Source organism: Ptychodera flava, chromosome 14 (genome assembly GCF_041260155.1).
Source record: "Ptychodera flava strain L36383 chromosome 14, AS_Pfla_20210202, whole genome shotgun sequence".
Taxonomy (NCBI): domain Eukaryota; kingdom Metazoa; phylum Hemichordata; class Enteropneusta; family Ptychoderidae; genus Ptychodera; species Ptychodera flava.
This window is the reverse complement of record NC_091941.1, coordinates 41,570,730-41,589,356: the sequence shown is the minus strand read 5'-3', so window position 1 is coordinate 41,589,356 and position 18,627 is coordinate 41,570,730. Positions and strand designations below refer to the sequence as shown.

The window sequence follows — 18,627 nt, the reverse complement described above, 5'->3', positions numbered from 1 at the left end:
GACGCGGCCATTTTGTTTGCGATTTTTCATGTCTTTGAACCATAACTCAAACATCTTTGAACCGATTCTGTTCAAACTTGGCACAAAGGCATAACACTATGCCCTACATATGCATGTCAAATTATATTGCGATACAATCCAATATGGGCGTGAGGCGGCCATTTTGTTTGCGATTTTTCGTGTCTTTGAACCATAACTCAAACATCTTTGAACCGATTCTGTTCAAACTTGGCACAAAGGCATAACACTATGCCCTACATATGCATATCAAATTATATTGCGATACAATCCAATATGGGCGTGAGGCAGCCATTTTGTTGTGATTTTTTCATGTCTTTGAACCATAACTCAAACATCCTTGAACCGATTTTGTTCAAACATGGCGCAAAGGCAAAGCACTATGGCATACATATGCATGTATCAATTAACCTTGCAATAGGAGCCAATATGGCTGCAGAATTGCTATTTATTGGAATTTTGCATGTCTTTGAAACTTAATTCAAAGGCCATTACACCGATTTTGTCCAAACTTGGCACAAAGATCATTCACTATGGCATACATATACATGTCAATGTACTTTGTGACATATGTTCCGATATGGTTGCCAGATTGTCATTTTTAGCTCACATTTGGTTTTACCAATGTGAGTTTATCGTATAGGCTGAAGTCGATGGCGTCTGTATGTATGTGTGTATGTATGTATGTATGTATGTATGTATGTACAGTATGTCCGTCAACATCAAAAACACGCAAACCGCTGCACGTTTCAGCTTGGTATTTGGTGTGTGGATGCATCCTGGGCTATAGATGGGATTTTGTTCAAATGAAGTCTGCATTGCCAAAATTATGCAAATGAGCTTACAAAATGTGAAAGTGGTTAAGAATTAATAACTCAAGAACTGCTTTTTTGATTGCTTTGAAAATTTGTGTGCAAGTACCTTAGGTGAACCTTATACAGTTTTATGAATATTGTGAAGATATCCTTAATTTTGTATTTTTGCTGAATTTTTTTGTGATTTTTCTCATTTTCAGTAAAAATTCTTCTTCTCTGAAACCGCCAGCCCAATCGCTCTCAAATTTGGGTTGTCTCTTTGCAAGGGTGTTACTCTTCTAATTTGTTGAAATTATGACAAAATTGGGAAAATTACTATTTTTAAGCAATTTTGTCATTTTTGGTCAAAAAATCTTAGACAGTATTTCCTTTTTAAAACCCCTGGACAGACAGCTTTCATATCTGGTACACAGACGTACAGAGATGACAATAGTTAGATATGTGGAAATTGTCCTGAAATATAAAAAATTGTATTTTTAAGACAATATTGTCATTTTTGGTAAAGAAAACTTTATCTCAAAATTACTTGTTTGATAGCTTTGTAATTTGGTATAAAGTCCTTGTTTGATAGCTTTGTATTTGGTATAAAGTCCCGAAAGATGTTATTAGATAAATTTCCTGCTCAAAGTGTTGGGAAACCCCAAAATTTGTATATATTAGGTACTTTTCTCAGTTTGTGACCTTAAATGACCTACACCAACCCAGGATATGTTGTGAGACAATTTTGAAGGCTGTGAACATAATTTTGTCATATTTGGTACCAATTTGTAGGAAAATTTGATCCAGAAAACAAAGCTGAGGTGATTTTTTTCATTTTGGACCAATTTTTGCAACTTTTCTATGTAAGACATACAAGAACTGATGAGAAATTTGGATCCAGGATAATTCCAGATGTTGTAATCACCGCCCACAGTGGAAGGCATTTCACTATCTGTAACTAACTTAAGTGCTGTTTACATTAGATTGATAACACTCATGGCATTGATTAAAAATCTCCAAGGTTGTAAATGTACTTCCTGTCATTTGGTCTTATGTTATACCAAGGGGTGGAACATTTGATATTCAGGAGGGGGTAGGGTCTAGAAGATCGATGATGCAGCATTACTTTTTTACCAGATCCCTTGTGCATTTTTGCCCACTCCCACCTTTTCTTTTTTTATCAAGCCTTCTCTGTTTTTTGTTGTTGACATTTGTGTATGTATTTAGGATCTGCTTCTCCCATTGCTATAGAAGTTGATATGCATGTTCCTAAAGATGACCTCCAGTACCTAAGTTGGAGACCTTATTTGCTTTTGTCATTCTTGTTTTTTCTGGTTTAAATATTTCTTGAATGAACCAATTCAAACCGAATGTGAGCACATAGTGTCCTTGACGGTATTTTTTCCCAATATCGCTGCCAGATGGTCATTTTTGGATTTCTTCATGTCTTTGTGACTTAATCATATGCAAATATTCCTTATCCAATGTTGTTGAGACTTGGTACAAAGATAAAGTACTATGGCATACATATGCATGTTTACTAATTTTGTGCTATGATCCATATGGTCAATAGACAGCCATTTGATTTCAATTTTGGTGTGATTTTTTTATGTCTTTGAAACATAAACATAGGTCACTGTCCTTCGATGGACTGATTTTGTTTAAACGTGATATGGCTGCATTCTTGTGCACATTAATTTGTTTTCATTATATGATCCGAAATGGCTGTTTACAACAACATACCTGATCCCATACCATTTCTAAAATTCCACCAAACCATGTGTATAGTATGTGCCATCATGACACTAGAGGCAGTGAGGGCATCGTTATGTGTGATGTAATCAAAAGTTCCTTCAGTGGTCATTACCGGCAGAGATGGGTCAATTTTATTGAACGTTCCTCAGATTACTTTATTATGCAAGTCACAGGCCTGATGCACCCGTTGCATCAATGTCATTCCACAGCTACCTTGACCACAGCTACCTAGACACCAAAGATTATAACAAAATGGACAAGCGGGGACTGTGTCATCAACGATGACTTGTTTTATTTACCTTTGGCCTCAATATACTTGGTAACCTATATGTAAGTCTTTTGCATTTGACTTTCATATCCAAAGAACATTTAGTAGTCTTATCTGACCATTAGTTGAAGCACTGATGAAATGTTCTCGCCAAGTATTTTTAGCTTCGCTGTCAGTGATGCAGAGCGTATCTAATAGGTGGATGTGTGGCATCGTCAGGCATCTGGCAACTTTTTATATTCAAAGCTTCTTTTTCAAAACGGTGGGTCCGATTCCTTTAATATGTGGTATATAGGTACCCAGGGATGACCTTCTTTAGATTTCTTCAAATTGCTATGAAATATGCAGATTTGCATTTTTTCAAATTATGGCGTCCATCAACTTTACTATACATTCCCAGCTTCTTCAAAACGGTTTGTCCAATTCCTTTAATTTTGGAGTACAGATCCCCAGGGATGGCCAATTATATTGGTCAGGCCATTCTGAAATGAGCTGTCAAAGATTTATAATGTCATCAACACGTGTCACAAATATTATTCTCTACATAACACAGCGGACCTATAGGGGCCGTTAGGTTGCTTGTTGCCATTAATTGTTCAGGCTGTCAAGAAGAGAGCTATCAAAGATTTCCACCACAGACCGTATGTGACGCTGTCCACGTCATGTGATGTATGTTTTGCTGTGTTGTTTTTTGACATTACATAAGTTGAATTTCGGAGAGAAACTGTCTCTGATATACCTTGACCAGTTTCTTGCATATTTGTTGAATTTTGACATTTCAAGAGCCAGTACATGACAAAACCCTACTTGGTAAAAAGACATAAACCTTTCCCATTCATACTAATGTCTGTTTGTTTACAGTACAACTCAATATTGACATCGGTCACAGATAGATCTTTGGGACTCTTTCTTTTTTCACGTGGATTGTATTGACTTCAATTTACCGGTAGTTACTTCCACTGACTAATTCCCAATTACAAGCAAGGATTTGTCATTGTCAATGACTCGTTTACACTTTAAACTGTAAATGCCACCAATTTGTTACAAATCATCAAAATGTTACTTTAAAAATATATTTATTCATGACGTCAAAATATTTCGATGGAAAACAGCTGTCAAATACCTTTGTCTCAGTGATTTTTGCTTTGCTTTGCTCACTCAGTGACTCCCCCGACCCTTTTTTTATTTTAAAACCGTCATGGGTCACTTTGTCCCACCTTTTCAAACTCTGGGAAAAACACTGACCGAAACCAACAATTACATTCTTTATCATTTGTCACAATACCCATTTGTCATATACCACAGCAGAACTCTATTGGCCAGTAGAACGCTTGTAATTTCTTGGGGTGATAAAATGAAACCATTGACTAAAGCTACAATCTTTGACTTTAGTAATCACTTTATTTCAGTTAGACAATTCATTACGAAGAATGAATAAGTTTTGGGCTCATGTACAGTTTGAAGTCACAGAAATCATAGAGTGCATTGGGCAGTAAGTGCTATTACTTATTTTGATATGTTTTGATTTAGTATTTCACTTTATTTGAACATCATTGTCTATGTCATGGACATCATATTCTTTTCAGTCACATCGTTGTCAGCAGAGGTTGAATGTGGCTCACAGGCAGCCATTGATTTTTTGTTTCTTTCCCACAGCATATAATATATATGTTGACAAAAGCCGCATTTGTAAGCTTATTGAAATTTTACACTTTTCACGAAGCATCAGGTGATGTGTACTGAATGCTGATTTGAGATATGTTGTCAATTAAGATAGGCATTTGATACAATCATGTGCTCTTCAACATTTTGTCACGTACAATCTCACATTTTTGTTAATATGTTTAACATTTACAGGGCAAATGTTCTGACCGGTGAAATGCAACTTCCAAGCAGGCAGATGATAGAATATATTCTGGTCCAGTTTATGGTATTTAGTCAGCTATGTGCTCATGCAATCAAGCTATGTGTCATCACTTTCAAGTATCCCTTCTCATCTCAAGCTATAAGGTTGAGTGAAAGTCTATATCTTAACCTGAGATAGCATGCACAGTATTATAAATTACCCAAAAGTCTCCTTGATTTTAGATTCACATATATGGATGTTTTAAATTTCATAACGGTTGTTATACAGAATCAACTGATGATAAAATCCCCAAAATATGATTAGATAATGTTCAACAGAAGGACATTTCTCAAAAACATGATAGTGTCATAAATTCATCTTTGACCCGTTCACCTCCATTTCCCTCTCTAGAGGTCCAACATTATAATAAAAAACAATGAGATTGGTTCAAACCATGGTGGTGAAAGGGTTAAAGTACTGGTAAAGTTGTTGATAAACGTGGTTTACATGTTTACTTATACTGCATTGTTTGCAAACTTGAACCCACCGACTGAGGGAGTTTTACGTAATCATTGCACTGAGGAAAAGCAACAATCTTTGCTACATAGATATTTTTGTTTAGCTTCCATTTTGCCATATATACAACAATGGAAGTTATTCATATAGGCTAGCAAAATGTCTGTCCTCTGTATGTATGTATGTACTTATACATGTATGTATGTTGTATGTCCGTCCATATCAAAAACTTCAGAACCATGTCATCTACCATCTTAGTATTGAGATGTGAATTTGAAATCATGTTTAAAATATGCAAACTAGCTTAAAAAGGATGAAAATTGTAAAAAGCCCAGTAGAACTCAGAAAGTACTGATCAAATTCCTCTGATTTTTACTTCGTAGATACCCAAGTTTAGGTTATGCCCATTTCAAAATTTTTATACAAATATCTTCAATTTTGTATTTTTTGTATATATTTTTCTTCTGTATTCAATTTTTAGGAAAGAATTATTTTCTCAAAAACTGCTTACCTCATTTATTTGAAATTAAGTTTGCAGGTCCCAACAGATGTTCTCATACATATATATTCAAATGATAATGAAATGAAAATTCTTATATTTTTTAGATTTTCTTTGTCATTTTTGTAAAAGATATTTTTAAAAGAACCACTTCCCCTCCCCCATGGAAATTTGGCTTGAAGATTCATTGGAATTGTAGTACTATTTCTTTTACAGATTATGTTAAACTAAGCAAAATTAATTCTTTTTATTAAAATCTTTTTATCAGAGTTTCTTATTTTTACTGATATTATTACACCAGCATGAAGTTTGAGTACATAATAACATGGTGATTTAATTATCGTTTCATAATTGTAAGCTGTGTTTGATGTAAATAGAGTGAAAATACACTGTGGCTTAACAAATTAAATTTTCAAAAGAAACGTCAACAGTTTTACCATCTGAATACCGGTAATGTTACTTCTCACCCATTAATCAATGCTCTATGACAAAATGTAGCCAGCATAGATTCTTAAGTTCTTCTCAATGAATGCACAGTGTCACTTGGTCTGATAACAATTTTGATGTCTGTGGCATGTTCAGATGTTCTACAGTAGTTACTACCACTGACCAGAAAGCCAAGAGCGGCAGAATCAATGGCACTTTCCCTACTGTACAGGGATTCAGGAAAACATATTGCAGTGATAATGAGGAATCTTTAATAGGAAAGCCAGTGACTAAAACAATTACAGTTTGACACCAAAACATGAGTCAATCACAGCTGTATATGACTGTACGTGGTGTAAATACATATGCATAAACTGTAACTGTAGCCAACCATAGGATTTGCTATACTTCAAACATCTCAGTCAATTCTGTCTGCTGTTGCAGTGTCCAATTGTGCATTATAAAACAAGCAAATGCAACACAAATATGATTTGATAATTGTTTTGTTCAAATTTAAACATTCAATCACAGAGGTTGGTAATACGTATATGCATACCCAACAGTAAGTTAATCTAACTGGACAGATCATAGTTTGATGAAAGTTAAATCCTGAAAATGATATCAAAAGTAGCAGCTATTGGGACTTTAAGTTTAATCCAGAATAATTGCTGCAAAATAGATGTACCAGTATAAATTTAAATTTTCACAGTCATATTCCTTTTGAAAAGCACATCAAAGCTATAAGGACCACCAGGTTTATTATCATGTCGCTGACATACTTCTTTCAAATGAGTGTTCCTTGACATAGCTTCAAGTGGCCTTCTTGAAGAATTGTCCTCAGGAGAGTTTGTTGGTTTTAATCTGATGTTTGTGGCCATGATAAGTAGAATATGGTGAGTACAATGTGTGAGCACAAGTTTTGTATGCATTTTATCCCATGTTACTTATGATTCCGTTTGTTTATAACCAGATAACCTGATTGTCATGTTTATCTGTCGCAGCAAAGTGGTTCAAAAAGTTGAAAGTATGAATTAAAGTCATCTATATTTTGTTGTTATTATTAATCTTTTTTATTTTTCTTCATTGCTGTATACTGATAAATCATATTGTTATCCATACCTTGCAGGTTTAAATGGTCAATTTTCAATGTTCTGTAGAATATTGCAAAAAGAGAGAGTGTAGGATTACATTTGTATTTTGGGCATTTTCTCTGTCACATCACAGTTAAACTACAATTTTATTATTTTATTATCTTTAGTTGCCAAAAAATGTTAAAGTTGAAGACTAAAGCATTTAAACTAATATCAGACGTAAAGTACAGTAAACAATAAAAATACCAATAAAGAATGGACTTACAATGCTTCCGTAAGCTAGAATAGAAAAAGGAATTAGAATGTACACAAGTGTATATAACAGTGTGTTTGTCATCCACTAAAGGTTCACAGAATGTACATAACAACTCGTGTTGTTGTGAAATCAAATTCAAGGGATTCCTGACTGATATATTTCATTTTAGATGAAAAACAAAGAAAGTGCATTATGATGTAGGCTACTTTCAAGCTGGACATTTGCACAGCACTGTCATTACATCGCCTATTTAGGCAATACATAGTCTGAAACAATCACCATATTGGCCACTGTGTTGCTTCTTGTGTTTTTGAGGCATTGTTCACTTATTGTGTATTTGTCAGTGTTATGATGAGGGGTAATCATGGCATATTAGGTTATTATTATACACCTATATACGTCTGTAACCTATGTAGTTTCGTCGTACAGTAAGATTTGGTATAAGAGGACGCAGTGTCCAATAACTTTGACGCAGAGTTCAGTAACTTTAGGTGTTATTAGATGCTATGTGACCTTTGACCTCATAACACCTTTACATCAACACAGGAAAAATGTGCATGTAAACATTCAGGTACTTCATGCAGTGAAAATGGTCAGTCCAAAATCTGTGGATTTGAGTGAAATTATGCTGCTGAACTGCAATTTCTACCACAGTGACATGCACTGTGCTGTGTGGGTTTAAGTTTAATTATGTACTCAGCACATGCGCTTTACTTGTTCCCTGTGTGCTTGTGATCACGTGGCAAAGTGTGCAATGGGCATCCTAAAATGCTTTAATAGGGACTTTTTCTGGTAAATGTGGACTAAAAACGTGTACAAGAATAACCAAAGGTAACCTGGTTATTCACAAAACTGGACTTTAAATCCACATACCTGTACATTGTATTTTTTGGTATCATCTGAGACGCACAGTGTCAAGGACAATACCCCAATTGTATGATGTACCAAGACACAAATTCTGGTATTTTGTAAATAACATATTTTTACATTGTTGTTTACTGAATGTATGGCATTCTGTTGTTTCTTATGGAAAGTTGTTAGTGACATACTTGGCTGCGAAAAGCATCACCTGCCAAAAACTGGACATACTGACAAAAATCGTACCAAAAGCACTGTATGTATATTATGTCAAGTCAGATCTATTTTGAAACATTATGAAACACAATGAGAAATGCAACATTGAATACTGAGTCATCAAACTTTCAAAAAGAAATACTGTCTTATCAACCTATTGCTGTGCTGTGCATTCCTTAATTCAGCCTTAGTTGTATACATGTATGCAACAGACCATATACAAATGTAACAATACATGACAATGTCAACTTAGCTCTTGGATTTTGCTTTATGTCTACACTATGTTTAAAAGATATTCCTCCTGGCATGAGGCAAGTGGCCACCTGCCCTCCTGATATTAAACAAGTGGTCACCTGTCCTCCTAGCATCAGGCATGTGGTCACCTGTCCTCCTGGCATCAGGCATGTGGTCACCTGTCCTCCCGGCATCAGGCATGTAGACACCTGTCCTCCCGGCATCAGGCATGTGGTCACCTGTCCTCCCGGCATCAGGCATGTGGTCACCTGTCCTCCCGGCATCAGGCATGTGGTCACCTGTCCTCCCGGCATCAGGCATGTGGACACCTGTCCTCCCGGCATCAGGCATGTGGTCACCTGTCCTCCTGGTATCAGGCATGTGGTCACCTGTCCTCCTGGCATCAAGCATGTGGTCACCTGTCCTCCTGGCACCAAGGATATGGTCACCTGTCCTTCTGGCATCGAGGATGTGGTCACTTGCCCAAGGCAAATAAATTCCCATGTTCAAACGACTACACCCGATTACCACTGTTGCTTTTTGAATTGTTTCTTTTCCAGGTTACTTCTCAATGCTTTCTTGTTTGAAGTCATTTCTTGGTATTCATTGGTGTTTCCATGGAGGAGAAGCCTACAGGGTACCGCTGTTGAATGGGTAATTATCATTTACTAAATAAACATATTCTGTCATTCCAAAATACCCCTAGGGAATCTTTGGACTCTAGCTCTGGAAAGCCAACACTTCTTCACCTTTTTGTAAAGCATTATTACTAATGTTTTGGAAAGGTCACCATCATTTTTAACCATGTACGTTTTTAGCATAATTTGATTGTTTTTACACTTTAAGTGTGTCATGCTTTGCTGGTATTTTATCAATTTAAATGTGTAAAGCGCACTGAGACGTATGTGTAGTGCGTTTTAAAGAAATAAATATTATTATTATTATTCAGAGAAGTTTTACACTCCATGCAAAATCTCACATTGTCAATGCATAACTGCAAGGATTTCAAGGATTTTTAAAATTGCCAACATATGGTGACTTGGAAAACAAGAATGGATGTATTCTAGAGGCAGATGTGGCCATTATATATATATATATATATATATATATATATATATATATATATATATATATATATATATATATATATATATATATATATATTATATATAATCCCATGGTATTTTTCTCTGTTTGACGTCATCGTATACGAGTGTTTTTCGCGGAGCCGTACAACTTCGAGCCGAAGGCGAGAAGTTGTGCGGCTCCGCGAAAAACACTCGTATACGATGACGTCAAACAGAGAAAAATACCATGGGATTATATATTTATCAGATGAACAGTCTTCTTATTTTTCTTTTGACGTAGATGGATCAAAATTATCGTAACAAAGTGCATAAATTTCGTCGCGATTTGTGTTTTACTTACGCGGATTACTTTCATTTAAAGAGTAAAGCGGCCCGTCACCCAGGAGATACTTTCATTCATAAATCCCATCAAGCTGAAATTTGCTACATCAAATGGTATCTCCACCAACCAGACATACGGATTCAGTCACGTGAACGTGTCAATCATTGTCTCGCGCTGTACCGATGCCAAGGCAAGATGGCCATCGGCAGACAAGCTTTCACCGTGCTAGCAATGGATGGCCATCGTATTCAGAGTTACTTAGAGTATTTACAAATAGATTTATGAAGTAAATGCAACGACACGATCGAAACAGTAATTCCCATTCTCAGATATGCTGTGGCTTTCAAAATATCACACAAGTTTACGACCTTGGCGAGCGCGAAAGATTCCATCATTGCCGGGGTTCGATGACACACTTATTGCATGTTTGTGCCCACAACGTTGCCGTTACCGGTCTCAACCGGTGTCAACTCGTCAATCCCGATCTCGGTCCTCAATGTTTTCGTCTTACGGACTTTGATGTTTGCAGTTACACATATCTAGCCCGTGGATACATACTAATTTTGTTTACTTGACGGAAACTCTGTTTTGAGTGTTGTCTGAGTCAATCGAAGTAAATGGGATTCCACAGCGCGGCACACAGCTCGAAAGCTTATGTCTTCGCTACAGCCTTTAATGCCGCGCTGCAAGTTTGATTCTGAGCAAGAATTTATGGAGTTTTAGTGCGATTAAGGACATTGATCGTTGTTAGTCGAATGACTTTATGCTTGTGCCTGTATGTCGCTTTCCTGAAGATTATCCTGTCCTCATTTATTCAGTTTAACTTACGTTAAGGTGTTGGTTTTGGTTTTATCGCCAACCGGGATCGCAAGGTACGACGTCTACATTGAGCCTACACGATTCGACTGGAGCCACGACGTTAGGCCTACGCGTTACTGAGCCATTATGATTAAAATAAAACGATCGTCGGTATCTCCATTCGATTCTCGGAAAAAGCTATAGTTTTACCGACTTGAAATTTCGTTGGACAAATATGCCTTCTAGGTTTCCATGTCTGGATTTATCAGGTCACCTTTTTGTAAAAATAATGTGTGAGCTAGCATCGCATCGATCACAACAAATCTGTTTGTGTCACGACGCCTGCAACTATGCAAGAAAAAAGTTCCGGTTGATGACGTACAACAGGGGTAATTCGGATATCTTATCCGTCCTGTTCTACGTCACACAGGTGAAGATTCGGGCCTGTTCATGTGATAAATATATATATATAATATTGGTTTCATCAAAGTAGATTATAAAAAATGCATTTTATGCAATCAACTGACTATATTTCTTTTATCAATAGCTACCAGTGGATGAACAACTACCAGGAGATCTACTTGAATGGCTTGACATAGAAAATAATTCCCATGAGAGGATTAACAGGTTGGTTTGATGATAGATTATCTAATGTTAGATGGAAACTGTATTAGGACACATAAATCGTGATTACATATTAGTTTGTTCTGACTCTAGGGTCTAGGATACTATTGCAAATTTGTGTGCACCAACAGATTCTTCCACACAGTATAGTAGCAGTGGGATGATTCCAGTGAACGAAACAAGTAGCCTCTTCGTCACAGATATCATAACCTGTTGTCAAAGCATGAGCTTTAAAATATCATGAAAAAGTAATTCTAGTTTATGCCCTGCAAATTTTAAATTTCCACACACACGTGATTGTCATCTGTTTCTGATGCAGTGCCAGTATTGTACAATGTGTCAGGATCATGGCAAAATTTTCTGATGGCCATTATTTACACTTGAAAATTATGTGTCTGATGTGCATATACTACTAGTACAACATCTGGTACAAAGTCACTGTCAAATCCTCCACTTTTTCATGGCTGTAAGGCTGCGTTCACAAAAAACAGTTAGGGGGGCTGGAGGAATTCAGGGGGGGATTTGAAAATTTTGGGGGTAGTAGAGGGGGGGGGGAGACTTGAAAATTTTGCTCTACCTACAGGGGGGACTTGAAAATTTTTTGGTTCCCGTTTTTTATGATTCCAAGGTTGGTTGGAAATTCAATGAAATAGGGCTGTTCACAGTTTACGTCACTGTTCTCTCATTAGTATGCAAAAATAAATATTTGTCTGCATTTTTAGATTGCGGTTTTGAAAATTACGCATGCAAAAACGACGAAAATACATCTTAGTAGGCGACTGCTAGTGTAACAATGAATACTAAAAGGCATATTCATGACTCAGAGTACAAGCTGCAAAGACGGCCATGTATGCAACATTGATAAAATTTGTCCGCATTTCAAGCTGCGTGTCCAATGTCGCGCGCATACAGCTATATTTAGTAACAAACCTGTAACCGTGAACAGTGCTATTTAATAACATTTTAATGTAATTCAATTATTTTAATGTTAGTAATAATTATAAAAGATCCAGAACCAGTTTGTATCATCTCATTACTTTTGTCCCAAAAAAATTTCAAAATGTATGAATTTCTGTTAAAAAGCAAACAAGTAGGCCCAAGTATTGGGGCAGAAGCTAGAACTGTTGATAAGTTTTTCAATAGTTCTATGCAATATATCAAATACAGTTGCTTGCTGTCTCCCTACAGTATGCTGAAACACACATTATTCAGTTTGTCGACAAAAGCCTGCATATAGAAATAGTGATAACTGAATCAGAGTCCAGACTGAAAGTCATTTGTCAATGATACAAATGCGGGATACATATTCACAGGCTGTGTTGGCAAGCTGAATACTGGATACTTCAACACACTGTAGGGAGTAGAACAAGAATGCAGTTGTATAAACTGAACAAAATTATTGTCAAAATTATCACGTTTAATAAAGCTACTGCCCTGCTACTGCTTACAGGCAGTGTCACTGTTACTGTATACTATAGCAGAGGTGACAGAGATAGCTCTGACAATGAAGTAGCTGAAGAAGAGTTCGAGTAATGTGACATTCATGACGGTGAAATATATTTGTACACAATATCAGGCCAGAAAGCAACACATGAAGACCAAGAGACTTGAAAGTTATCTGGGATTTTTGAATTCTAGCATATGAGAATAATCAAATATTTCAAATATTAAAGGAAAAAGATAGGGATCATCATGCTTGATTCAGGGATTACCCTGGCTCAAGAACTGCATGAGATAAAATCCCACTAGAAAAAAAAAAAGTGGGAGAATTTCAAAGTCGGTGGGAACCTAACTTTCCCTGATTTTCTGCATATTGGTAAATTTGCATAACAATAGTTGTAATTGTTATGGTAATGAGTTTTTAATGTTCCAAACAATGCTATCTTAGCCAGTACATTAGTTTAGATGCAGTATTTATGTACACAAGCATACAACACGATGAGACCATGGGGGCAGTCGGCAAAGCTTTAAACAGCGAAACACAAACATACAATGGAAAAACAAAGATTAAAGCCACCAACAGAATAACTGTTAGTTATGCTAAGCATTATTCTGAAAAGCAACTCATTTGAATTTAACAGCAAATTCTACAAACAAATGAAACACAACAAACTGATCCAAATATAAGTATTCTAGCCTCCTGACTGGATGACAAAACACTGACAAGTTTTAAACCACAAACAGTGAAACAAATATCCAAGGAGAGCAAGTATCAAAAAGCGACTGAGGAAGAGACCACACACTGGTTTTGAAACGTAGTGTCAAAGGATCACGCTGTCATTGGACAGCCAGATTACGGCTACTCCTCGCCATGGCTTATATCTACACCAATAGCCAAACACATAAAATAAAACATGAACACAGAGAACGAAAAAATAGTATAGGCAATCTGTGGAGCCGCTTTCCCTTTATTACATATCTCGACAGAGGGAACAGAACATTTCACCCCTGTACGTCATTCAATGGCAGAACCAAGACCCGTACAGTACACAGCGAGCTTGCCCTGCGTACAGGTCTGTGTGTTCCCTCCGTTATACGGCCTCCACCACATGTGGTGGAGGCCGTATAACGCCGGGAACACACAGACCTGTACGCAGGGCTTAACAGGCTGGTCTTGCAACCATCACCAATACTCGTCGATTCTTCGTCCTCACTAGCGGAAGCGATCGAATCCATACTTTCTAATGCGGGAGTAACGGAAGTACAATAGCGCATTTTCGTTTTTTCTTCGCACTACCACTCGTACTGGACACGTATTCCTTTCAAAGCGCCATTTTGAGCGACGACAACATGCTGTACATCAGCAATGAACACCTGCTGTATCGACTCCAATGATTTGTCAATGAACGCAAAACTTCCTGTTGGCAACCAATCACAAACGCTGTTTGAAACCTGTAACTCTGCAACAGGTCCTTGGTACAGAACTAGTGTAATTATAGCGCTCTCTATGGCGACACAATGAGTGGTTCTGTACTGAAAACCTGCCAAATATTACCAATGAATTTAGATCGCGTACATGTATCACGCACGCACCATTTGCATTATCGGCGCGACTTTTTTGCCCAATTGATTTTGTCCGAATGGGATTTTTCTGATTTTTTAGCGTAAATATCGCGTTATCGCGCCCCAAAGTGATCCCTGTTGATTTTCTAAATTTTCATATTCTCATTGTAAACTAACACTAAAAAGTAAATCTTTGTGCAGTAAAGACTCTAAAATGTGTGACCAGACGGAATCATTTTAATTTACCAAATTTACCATTATTTCACCAAAAATTTCAACGATTAAGACATTTATTTGATGGAATATTTTATCCTTCCTTATTGGTATTGTCAATTTTGTACAACTTATAACTAGCATTTAATGTAGCTAGGATTTCACAATTTGCATACTCTTTCATGGTCATCATTTTGTGTGCTCTTCAGCAGGTGCCATCGGTGTGGCCAGATCGAGTTTGATTAACTAAAGTCCGCTTTGACTGATAAATCAAAATAGTCCACTAATGTCTTTAAAAATGAATCAATTTAAGAACTTGCCTAGGAATATGGCTCTACAAACTGCTAATAACAGGTAGTGTTGAACATTTCTGAGCAGAACTGCCCAATAGATGTTTATATTTTCTCTGCGTGCATCCCTAATACATATGCAGCTATATGATCAGTGTTAACCCCTGAGCAATTACAGAGTGGTGGCCGCCACTCTTTAATTTTTGGTGAACAATAGAAACTCATTACCATAACAATTACATTTATTGTTATGCAAATTGGTCTCCACTCTACCAGTAAATCCTGGGAAGAACACTGATGGTAATTGGGGAGGGGAACTTGAAAATTTTTGATCATATAGACTGGGGACTTGAAAATTTTTGAGGGTATTGAGGGGGGATCTGAAAAAAAATAAGATTTCATTCATGATTCCTCCAGCCCCCCCCCCAACAGTTATTTGTGAACGCAGCCTAACTAATTATTGTGCAGCCTCCTAGGGTGTTCTAATGAACTGTAAACACAAGGTTGTAAACTCAGCAAGTTGACAGTGCCTCTTCCGTTAGCCTGTGTAAAGCAGGTAGCAGATTTCAGTCTACAAAAAGTTTTCATGCCAATTTTTGGTCATAGCATTTTTTTTTCTCTCCATTTGACTGATAGCTTCCAAATTCAGTTCCACAGAGCAAAGGGATTATTGTGAAATTTGCACATGTGATGTGTAAATTTTCTCAGACAAGTTTCTCAGCTTAAGCTAAAAAGAGATAGCCATCACTGAAAAATATTGTCTGATAGCATTAATATTTTGTTTGTCAAACTTCCATCAGTCCTAATCAAATGGTAGCCAAATGTCATTTACATTATATATTTTGCCTCATTAAATTTTCTTGTGGACTTTGTTTGCAAATTTTCTTAAACTTTCATTCATGTCGATTCTGATCAAATAAAAGCTACCAATGAATTAGTTTTGCAGTCTGTTTCTGTTCACATTATGTTATTCATGAAGTGCATATACATGTAATAAAATAGTTATGTCATATTCATTTATATTTCCACAGTTCCTTATCACATTTAAGCAGTGAAGGAGAACTATCAACATACATAGACAGATTGTTTTCCTCCTCTAATGCTGATGAGGTATCTCCAATAGCAGGTGAAAAAAATGTAGGGCATTTACAAGCACAGAGATGTCATGGAGAAGTGCACATTCAAGAACAGCATTGCAGGACAACAAGTTCCTCTGTAGATATTGGTGGTATGTATCAATGGTTTTAGATTAAACTAGTCTCTACTGTTGATCAGGAAACAGAATTTACCCAATACAACACACTAAGGACCAATGTCATCACTCTTTTCGTCTGTGTGTGTCAGTCTCTCTGTCTGGTCCATCCATCCATCTATTGGCAGTCAAAAGGCCAAGTTTATGGAGTTCATAAACTGAATGTACCACACCAACCAAGTGTAACCTACTTGGATATCTGGAATGTTTTGATGGTTATCCAAAACCGAATTGCATCTTGTAGAAGTAGATGGCAGAACATAAAGAAAAATACAAAATTTTTCACAAAGTGCAATACAATGTAGGCGATATTCGGTTAATTTAAAAATAGAATACGATTGGCAAATGCGTATTTTGAATTTTTTTTTCCATTTTGTGGTCAAATGTCTTGTTTTCAGGAATCACATGTCAGATAGGTGGATTTTAAGTTTTTAAGGATCATCTGATTATCATACCATATATACTGTCTTTGTTCTATATAGATATTTGGATTTTAAGTTTTTAAGGATCATCTGATTATCATATGACCAAATGATGATGAAATTTAGATGAGTAAATATGAGCCAATTTGAAGACAGAAGTTTGTTGTAATTTAACAATCATGTTTAACATCATGTTTTACAAAACTTTTAAGCACGGAAATATCCATATGTTGTGTCTACCAGCAGTTTTGGAATACAGAAAGTAATGAACAACCAGTTGTTCATCATTGGCAAGGATACAGGATGACATCAATTTATGAATTGTCAAATCTTACATCTGTGAGGATGCAGTCCTGTCAATTTTGTTGAGGAAAAAATTGCTAAGATTGCTTTGATTTCAGGGTCTTTGTTGTTTTTCATTAGGGAAATGTTTGTCATTGTAGTTCAAATGATATCCTCTTGTCAAATCTCTCGTTTTATTCTTAGAACTTTGGTTTGCACAGTCCTAAAATTCATGTACATCTGTTGCTTGAGGCTCCTTGGTAGATGTAGGTTTGTGTTGGACATTTCACCATTTTGCAATGACACTGCAATCCTAGTTGAAAGCCTTTGAGGCATTTTAGCGCATACCTTTGTCATGTACGTGTGACAGGATTGTTTGCACTGCCAGATTGTTCATCATTTTTAGCTCACATTTGGTATATGTACTGTTACGTGCAGAGAAAACGAACAAAAGGGTGAACTCAGCAGTTAACGTTTAAACAAAATTTATTACAAAAACAAAAACTAATTGCTAAGTCAGGGATAGAGTACAAGCTTTAAAAGTGTACAGACTACTTATCTCAGCTGGGACGGCAAAGCTCCAGTCTCAGAGTTGTAACAGTCAGTCGGATGAATGAACAGTCCTTTGGCTTGCAGGCTTGAAGCAGCACAAAGTCCACAGTGTAAATCCAGCGTTGACAGTGAAGGTCTTGAAAAGTCTTGAGAATGACCACTGCTGGAGTTTAGTAACACACAAGAGACACGATCCCAAAAGTCTGACTGGAAGCTGTGCACGTCTCTTTTATAAAGGCATATAAGAACAATCTAGAACTTTTATTGACATGCTAATTACTGTTCTAAAATTATCTCTCTTACACAACTAATCAACTTTCCAGAACATTCCAAACATGACTAATTGAATTCAAGGTTGTGAGGTCATTAAGGGCAGTGACCTTGAGAATGTTCTAGACTAATTGAACTCAGGTCATGATGAGTGTGGGGGGCAATGACCTACATAACACACCCCCTCTTCAAAAAAAAAAAATTTTTCAAAGAAAAATCTTTCTTTTACAAATGTAATCTTGAAAAGGATTTAAGTACTCAAATTTTGTTTTACTCTTAAGTAAAGTTTCTTGAAAGTGAACAACAATAATTTCTTGAAAGTGAACAACAATGAACTCTAAATACGAGAGAGACAGTCTGCAATTAAATTGTCTCTGCCTTTGATATGTCTAATGTCAAGATTAAACTCCTGTAACATTAAACTCCATCTTAGCAATCTCTGATTTTTGCCTTTAAATTTCTGCAGAAAACAAGAGGGTTGTGATCAATATGAACCACTATTGGCTGATTTGAAGAAGTAACATAAACTTCAAAATGCTGTAAAGCTAATATCAAAGATAAACACTCTTTTTCAATTGTAGAGTAGTTTCTCTGAGATTTGTTAAATTTGCGTGAAAATAGCAAACAGGATGATCTATACCATGACTATCCTCTTGCAATAAAACAGCACCAGCAGCCGTATCACTAGCATCTACAGCTAATTTGAATGGCAAAGTGAAATCTGGTGCAGACAA

At 36.5% G+C, this 18,627-nt stretch overlaps 1 protein-coding gene across 6 annotated transcripts in view; it reads left to right on the top strand.

Annotated features, from left to right (window-relative positions):
- Positions 1 to 18,627, top strand: part of LOC139150534 (nucleolus and neural progenitor protein-like) — a 43,116-nt gene that overhangs the window by 17,442 nt on the left and 7,047 nt on the right. For 3 of the 6 annotated variants that reach the window (XM_070722962.1, XM_070722965.1, XM_070722966.1), the window contains 6 exons: positions 4,249 to 4,327; positions 4,693 to 4,818; positions 6,938 to 7,015; positions 9,338 to 9,431; positions 11,533 to 11,612; positions 16,147 to 16,343. In XM_070722962.1, the coding sequence (XP_070579063.1) occupies positions 4,249 to 4,327; positions 4,693 to 4,818; positions 6,938 to 7,015; positions 9,338 to 9,431; positions 11,533 to 11,612; positions 16,147 to 16,343 (654 nt within the window). Of the gene's footprint in view, positions 1 to 4,244; positions 4,328 to 4,692; positions 4,846 to 6,937; positions 7,016 to 8,673; positions 9,432 to 11,532; positions 11,613 to 16,146; positions 16,344 to 18,627 lie in introns of those variants that run through there. The other 3 variants (XM_070722960.1, XM_070722961.1, XM_070722959.1) reach the window with 3 other exon arrangements.